The sequence below is a fragment of the Myripristis murdjan genome, chromosome 5, assembly GCF_902150065.1.
Source record: "Myripristis murdjan chromosome 5, fMyrMur1.1, whole genome shotgun sequence".
In the NCBI taxonomy this organism is placed as follows: Eukaryota; Metazoa; Chordata; class Actinopteri; order Holocentriformes; family Holocentridae; genus Myripristis; species Myripristis murdjan.
The window spans coordinates 14,842,123-14,851,311 of NC_043984.1; the positions used below are offsets into that span (position 1 = coordinate 14,842,123).

The window sequence follows — 9,189 nt, forward strand, 5'->3', positions numbered from 1 at the left end:
CACATGTGTCCGTGACGATCACGACATCAAATGTTACAACAGCAAAGGTGTCCAGTGCACCTTCCTTTAGCAGCCCACCAACATCTTCAACACAATTTTCTACAACAACAGAGCCACAATCTACATCATTTAGTACTGATGCAGCCACAGCAGTAACAGAAGCAGTGACAATTTCATCCACTCAACGAATCAAATCCACAAACTCTATTACCACTAGGACACAATATTTGACTGACACAACTCCATCAGCTCCATCTGAAAAAACACCACCTGCAGAGATCTTCTCCACACCAGAGACCACCACCGCACAGCAGAAAACAGAGAATGTGGTATCCACTCCCAGCTCCACAATCACCGCTAATGTACTGTCACCAGCGACCACTGAATCAACATCGACAGTCAACCCAATCTCAAGTGCCACAGTGACTATCGGTACAGCTTCTACAGTCTCTCCCAATGTCACACCGCTGACTCAATCGAATCCTGTTGCTTCAACAACTGGACCAACAACAAAGCTGATATTCAGCAGTTCACAAGTATCCTCAATAATCACGCTTTCCCCTACAAAGGAGACACACTCTACTGCAACCACAGAAGCAAATCAGTCAGAAACAACTTCACCTTCAACACAGCCCTCAACCCCTCAAAGCAATGGCTCTGCACAAACCCGTGAGCAAACGACATCCTCTCCACATGTGTCCGTGACGATCACGACATCAAATGTTACAACAGCAAAGGTGTCCAGTGCACCTTCCTTAGCAGCCCACCAACATCTTCAACACAATTTTTCTACAACAACAGAGCCACAATCTACATCATTTAGTACTGATGCAGCCACAGCAGTAACAGAAGCAGTGACAATTTCATCCACTCAACGAATCAAATCCACAAACTCTATTACCACTAGGACACAATATTTGACTGACACAACTCCATCAGCTCCATCTGAAAAAACACCACCTGCAGAGATCTTCTCCACACCAGAGACCACGACCGCACAGCAGAAAACAGAGAATGTGGTATCCACTCCCAGCTCCACAATCACCGCTAATGTACTGTCACCAGCGACCACTGAATCAACATCGACAGTCAACCCAATCTCAAGTGCCACAGTGACTATCGGTACAGCTTCTACAGTCTCTCCCAATGTCACACCGCTGACTCAATCGAATCCTGTTGCTTCAACAACTGGACCAACAACAAAGCTGATATTCAGCAGTTCACAAGTATCCTCAATAATCACGCTTTCCCCTACAAAGGAGACACACTCTACTGCAACCACAGAAGCAAATCAGTCAGAAACAACTTCACCTTCAACACAGCCCTCAACCCCTCAAAGCAATGGCTCTGCACAAACCCGTGAGCAAACTACATCCTCTCCACATGTGTCCGTGACGATCACGACATCAAATGTTACAACAGCAAAGGTGTCCAGTGCACCTTCCTTTAGCAGCCCACCAACATCTTCAACACAATTTTCTACAACAACAGAGCCACAATCTACATCATTTAGTACTGATGCAGCCACAGCAGTAACAGAAGCAGTGACAATTTCATCCACTCAACGAATCAAATCCACAAACTCTATTACCACTAGGACACAATATTTGACTGACACAACTCCATCAGCTCCATCTGAAAAAACACCACCTGCAGAGATCTTCTCCACACCAGAGACCACCACCGCACAGCAGAAAACAGAGAATGTGGTATCCACTCCCAGCTCCACAATCACCGCTAATGTACTGTCACCAGCGACCACTGAATCAACATCGACAGTCAACCCAATCTCAAGTGCCACAGTGACTATCGGTACAGCTTCTACAGTCTCTCCCAATGTCACACCGCTGACTCAATCGAATCCTGTTGCTTCAACAACTGGACCAACAACAAAGCTGATATTCAGCAGTTCACAAGTATCCTCAATAATCACGCTTTCCCCTACAAAGGAGACACACTCTACTGCAACCACAGAAGCAAATCAGTCAGAAACAACTTCACCTTCAACACAGCCCTCAACCCCTCAAAGCAATGGCTCTGCACAAACCCGTGAGCAAACGACATCCTCTCCACATGTGTCCGTGACGATCACGACATCAAATGTTACAACAGCAAAGGTGTCCAGTGCACCTTCCTTTAGCAGCCCACCAACATCTTCAACACAATTTTCTACAACAACAGAGCCACAATCTACATCATTTAGTACTGATGCAGCCACAGCAGTAACAGAAGCAGTGACAATTTCATCCACTCAACGAATCAAATCCACAAACTCTATTACCACTAGGACACAATATTTGACTGACACAACTCCATCAGCTCCATCTGAAAAAACACCACCTGCAGAGATCTTCTCCACACCAGAGACCACCACCGCACAGCAGAAAACAGAGAATGTGGTATCCACTCCCAGCTCCACAATCACCGCTAATGTACTGTCACCAGCGACCACTGAATCAACATCGACAGTCAACCCAATCTCAAGTGCCACAGTGACTATCGGTACAGCTTCTACAGTCTCTCCCAATGTCACACCGCTGACTCAATCGAATCCTGTTGCTTCAACAACTGGACCAACAACAAAGCTGATATTCAGCAGTTCACAAGTATCCTCAATAATCACGCTTTCCCCTACAAAGGAGACACACTCTACTGCAACCACAGAAGCAAATCAGTCAGAAACAACTTCACCTTCAACACAGCCCTCAACCCCTCAAAGCAATGGCTCTGCACAAACCCGTGAGCAAACGACATCCTCTCCACATGTGTCCGTGACGATCACGACATCAAATGTTACAACAGCAAAGGTGTCCAGTGCACCTTCCTTTAGCAGCCCACCAACATCTTCAACACAATTTTCTACAACAACAGAGCCACAATCTACATCATTTAGTACTGATGCAGCCACAGCAGTAACAGAAGCAGTGACAATTTCATCCACTCAACGAATCAAATCCACAAACTCTATTACCACTAGGACACAATATTTGACTGACACAACTCCATCAGCTCCATCTGAAAAAACACCACCTGCAGAGATCTTCTCCACACCAGAGACCACCACCGCACAGCAGAAAACAGAGAATGTGGTATCCACTCCCAGCTCCCACAATCACCGCTAATGTACTGTCACCAGCGACCACTGAATCAACAGCGACAGTCAACCCAATCTCAAGTGCCACAGTGACTATCGGTACAGCTTCTACAGTCTCTCCCAATGTCACACCGCTGACTCAATCGAATCCTGTTGCTTCAACAAACTGGACCAACAACAAAGCTGATATTCAGCAGTTCACAAGTATCCTCAATAATCACGCTTTCCCCTACAAAGGAGACACACTCTACTGCAACCACAGAAGCAAATCAGTCAGAAACAACTTCACCTTCAACACAGCCCTCAACCCTCAAAGCAATGGCTCTGCACAAACCCGTGAGCAAACTACATCCTCTCCACATGTGTCCGTGACGATCACAACATCAAATGTTACAACAGCAAAGGTGTCCAGTGCACCTTCCTTTAGCAGCCCACCAATATCTTCAACACAATTTTCTACAACAACAGAGCCACAATCTACATCATTTAGTACTGATGCAGCCACAGCAGTAACAGAAGCAGTGACAATTTCATCCACTCAACGAATCAAATCCACAAACTCTATTACCACTAGGACACAATATTTGACTGACACAACTCCATCAGCTCCATCTGAAAAAACACCACCTGCAGAGATCTTCTCCACACCAGAGACCACCACCGCACAGCAGAAAACAGAGAATGTGGTATCCACTCCCAGCTCCACAATCACCGCTAATGTACTGTCACCAGCGACCACTGAATCAACAGCGACAGTCAACCCAATCTCAAGTGCCACAGTGACTATCGGTAAAGCTTCTACAGTCTCTCCCAATGTCACACCGCTGACTCAATCGAATCCTGTTGCTTCAACAACTGGACCAACAACAAAGCTGATATTCAGCAGTTCACAAGTATCCTCAATAATCACGCTTTCCCCTACAAAGGAGACACACCCTACTGCAACCACAGAAGCAAATCAGTCAGAAACAACTTCACCTTCAACACAGCCCTCAACCCCTCAAAGCAATGGCTCTGCACAAACCCGTGAGCAAACTACATCCTCTCCACATGTGTCCGTGACGATCACGACATCAAATGTTACAACAGCAAAGGTGTCCAGTGCACCTTCCTTTAGCAGCCCACCAATATCTTCAACACAATTTTCTACAACAACAGAGCCACAATCTACATCATTTAGTACTGATGCAGCCACAGCAGTAACAGAAGCAGTGACAATTTCATCCACTCAACGAATCAAATCCACAAACTCTATTACCACTAGGACACAATATTTGACTGACACAACTCCATCAGCTCCATCTGAAAAAACACCACCTGCAGAGATCTTCTCCACACCAGAGACCACCACCGCACAGCAGAAAACAGAGAATGTGGTATCCACTCCCAGCTCCACAATCACCGCTAATGTACTGTCACCAGCGACCACTGAATCAACAGCGACAGTCAACCCAATCTCAAGTGCCACAGTGACTATCGGTAAAGCTTCTACAGTCTCTCCCAATGTCACACCGCTGACTCAATCGAATCCTGTTGCTTCAACAACTGGACCAACAACAAAGCTGATATTCAGCAGTTCACAAGTATCCTCAATAATCACGCTTTCCCCTACAAAGGAGACACACCCTACTGCAACCACAGAAGCAAATCAGTCAGAAACAACTTCACCTTCAACACAGCCCTCAACCCCTCAAAGCAATGGCTCTGCACAAACCCGTGAGCAAACTACATCCTCTCCACATGTGTCCGTGACGATCACGACATCAAATGTTACAACAGCAAAGGTGTCCAGTGCACCTTCCTTTAGCAGCCCACCAACATCTTCAACACAATTTTCTACAACAACAGAGCCACAATCTACATCATTTAGTACTGATGCAGCCACAGCAGTAACAGAAGCAGTGACAATTTCATCCACTCAACGAATCAAATCCACAAACTCTATTACCACTAGGACACAATATTTGACTGACACAACTCCATCAGCTCCATCTGAAAAAACACCACCTGCAGAGATCTTCTCCACACCAGAGACCACCACCGCACAGCAGAAAACAGAGAATGTGGTATCCACTCCCAGCTCCACAATCACCGCTAATGTACTGTCACCAGCGACCACTGAATCAACAGCGACAGTCAACCCAATCTCAAGTGCCACAGTGACTATCGGTACAGCTTCTACAGTCTCTCCCAATGTCACACCGCTGACTCAATCGAATCCTGTTGCTTCAACAACTGGACCAACAACAAAGCTGATATTCAGCAGTTCACAAGTATCCTCAATAATCACGCTTTCCCCTACAAAGGAGACACACTCTACTGCAACCACAGAAGCAAATCAGTCAGAAACAACTTCACCTTCAACACAGCCCTCAACCCCTCAAAGCAATGGCTCTGCACAAACCCGTGAGCAAACTACATCCTCTCCACATGTGTCCGTGACGATCACGACATCAAATGTTACAACAGCAAAGGTGTCCAGTGCACCTTCCTTTAGCAGCCCACCAACATCTTCAACACAATTTTCTACAACAACAGAGCCACAATCTACATCATTTAGTACTGATGCAGCCACAGCAGTAACAGAAGCAGTGACAATTTCATCCACTCAACAAATCAAATCCACAAACTCTATTACCACTAGGACACAATATTTGACTGACACAACTCCATCAGCTCCATCTGAAAAAACACCACCTGCAGAGATCTTCTCCACACCAGAGACCACCACCGCACAGCAGAAAACAGAGAATGTGGTATCCACTCCCAGCTCCACAATCACCGCTAATGTACTATCACCAGCGACCACTGAATCAACATCAACAGTCAACCCAATCTCAAGTGCCACAGTGACTATCGGTACAGCTTCTACAGTCTCTCCCAATGTCACACCGCTGACTCAATCGAATCCTGTTGCTTCAACAACTGGACCAACAACAAAGCTTATATTCAGCAGTTCACAATTATCTTCAATAATTACGCGTTCCTCTACAAAGGAGACACACTCTACAGCACCCAGGGGGACCAGTGAAACAGAATCTCCACCTTCTTCCATGCCAACCATTGGGACACACCTTTCAACACTTCAAAGCAGTGTCTCATTACCAACCACTGGGAAAACTCTTACTACTACATCATTATCAGCTAGGACTAGAGTTACATCATCTATCAGTTTTTCTACAACAAAGATGTCCCAGTCTACATCATTTAATATTCACTCTACATGGCCATTGTCCACCCCAGAATTCAAATCCACACCCTCTATTGCCACTCAAACCTACCATTCACCAAAAACAATGCATTCTTTTACAACTGGGCAAATACATGAAACCAAATTAACTACCGAACCGACTGCTGCTACCATAAATACAGTGGCTGCGACATCGGTGGCAACACCCAGTACAAATACACTTACACCTGTGATCATTCAATCAGCATCTACTCTAAGGCCTTTCTCTAACACTACCATGACAGTCACATCATTTACAACTCTTCAGTGTCAAGATTCCACCTATGGAGAGAAATGCTTGTATGGAGTCAATGAGACAGAACCTGTTATTGGTGAGGCTTTTTTCATCTCCAAATATCATTCTTCATTCTTGTCACCACTGAAAATCATGCAGAATGTAGACTTACCTTCCATGATTGTTGTCTTACTTCTTAATAAATTGGTTTGTGCAATGATGATTCCCCTGACTATATTAATATTGAATGAAAAATGTTATTACTGTATTAAAATAATGTTGTAATTCTTTGCAGATAGTGGGGCAATACCAACAAGAAAAGCAAATATTTCTTTGGAAATTATGGTAACATTTGAGGATGCTTTTGATAATTTAAGCTCCCCTGACGCACAGCATTTCATTCAAAAATTGATGAATGAGGTACAGTATGTTTTATGTCAGTGTTGCATGCGTTATTTACTCATTCATTCATTTAGCATTTCATTTTTGCTCTGTTTCAATTTAAATGTCCAGAAATCTGCATTTTATTGCCCTAAACCGTGTTATATTAAGAGCTGTCATGTTGTCTTGTTTCCAGCTTAATGCCCTATGCAAACAGGCAGATCCACTCAACTTCAAAACTGTTCAAGTGATCAAATTAATGTATGTTTTCATCAAGTTCATTCACTATTTTGAGTGTTCATTGACTGCAAAATAGATCAATGTACTGCTTCATAAGGTGCAAGCAGTTCTTATGTGGGAATATTAATATCTATTTATTTTGTCTTTTCTTGCTGTAGACCAGGAAGTGTCATTGCAGAGACTGTAGCAGAGTACAACTACACAAACAACGAAACTCAAATTAATTTTGTCAACAATGGACTAGAGACCAAACTGAATAATATATTGAATGACACAAAGAACCTGGAGAAAATTGGTCATGCTTTTGGTACAACAGGTGCGCAGCTTAATGGATTTAACTTCCAGCCAACTGACATTAAAAGTGAGTATATCATGTGTCAAAGATAAATGTGCATTATTACCTTTTTTATGCATCTTAAATTTCTTAGTTTGGCATAATGGTGGCATGGTATTCATAGAAAATTATGTATTTGTACATAATTATGTAAACTTCTACATTTTTTAACCAAACAGATATCTCAGACCTTGAGAATTTCATCAACTGCAGTCAGTTTGCCAATTACTCTGCTGAGCTCATTAATGGCAGCTGGAAGTGTGTTGGACCTTGTCAAACAAATCCTGACTACTGTCATCAACATGGAGAATGCTTAAATGAAATTTCACTTGGGCCTATCTGTAGGTAAGCCACAAGCTAAATCTGATTATTATTACAATTCTGCTTACCTTCATTATGTTTGACTCCTGTTGATTCAATGCACCCATGTGCCCCTCAAACACAGGTGCTACGAGTCTAGCCTGGAGCAGTATTATGGCCAACGCTGTGACTTCTTCCGCCGGGGTCCAGGTTTCTATGGAGCATTATTTGGGTCGCTGGCTGGAGCCCTACTCCTCATTATTATTGTCACCACGGTCATTGTGGTCAAAAGGAAATACATGGGCATTTGGTGAGTTACAACGTCTAAAATACATTGTCTTAAACAATGGTATGCAAATGGTCAGAAAATTATATTTTGCTTTGCTTACAATGATTAAATTACAAAAACAGCCAATGTTTATTTGACATTTTAGGAAAACAGACAACTCCCATGGCAGACTGACTGATTTTGAGGAAGACTTTTTTGACTTCTCAGATATAGGTTGGTCCTCATCTGCTTTTCAGTAATACTTAATCATTTCTCCGCAGTGATTTTAATATTCACTATCTGGCATCTTTTCAGCAGGCCTGGACTGGGGGCACAGCAGCAATCCTAACTTGGGAGTGGAAGGCCATTTCACGTCAGAAGGTTTTAAGCCACGTCTAGAGAATGTAGACACTGGGTTGCAGGTATTCTTCTGCTTTTACATAATCACAATGCATGTAGCACAAAAACGACAAATAAAGTACTTTGCATTTACCATCTTATTTGCCATGAAATACTCAGAGATCAAAGACTGATACCTTAAATGTTCAGTGCTACTAAAATAACAATAAAACTACTGTCAATATTGTTAACATAATGATGTCATAATAATGTGCTTTTTGTCCTGTATTTCTCCAGGTCAGAACCAAACGCCCAGAGGTGCTGGCTACCAACCTGAGATGAAGACTACACACTGGAGAGTTTTGTTTTCATGATAAAGTTTCTCATGTCAAAGTGAGTTTACAGATCAGTTTGTTGTTGGAACCAGCAATAAAATGTTGTATATAATCCAGTTTACAAATATTTATTCACTGTTAATCACCACAGTCTACTGTACCCTTATATTAAATGATCATGTAACTTCAAATCCAGACTGTTGTCACTTAATTAAAGCAACAGCCATCCATATTTACAATAAATGTTTGGAGTGCTTTACTTTTAATCACAATTTACGATTTTATGACAAGCAATGAGCAACACTACTGTGTAGCACAGTGCAACACAAGGTGAGAACTGTTCAAACAATCTATCTATTCTGTCTCTATATAGACATCCTATTGCCACATTTGAAAAGATTAAATTTTGCTTCAAGCATTGCCCAAAATGTTTG

At 42.9% G+C, this 9,189-nt stretch overlaps 1 protein-coding gene across 1 annotated transcript in view; it reads left to right on the forward strand.

Moving 5' to 3' along the window:
- The window catches only part of LOC115359226 (flocculation protein FLO11), a 24,825-nt gene extending 22,082 nt beyond the window's left edge, over positions 1 to 2,743 (forward strand). The window contains exons 19-23 of the mRNA XM_030051584.1: positions 277 to 432; positions 967 to 1,122; positions 1,657 to 1,812; positions 2,347 to 2,502; positions 2,640 to 2,743. Coding sequence (XP_029907444.1) covers positions 277 to 432; positions 967 to 1,122; positions 1,657 to 1,812; positions 2,347 to 2,502; positions 2,640 to 2,743 — 728 coding nt within the window. The remainder of the gene's footprint in view (positions 1 to 276; positions 433 to 966; positions 1,123 to 1,656; positions 1,813 to 2,346; positions 2,503 to 2,639) is intronic.
- Positions 2,744 to 9,189: the final 6,446 nt, after the last annotated feature.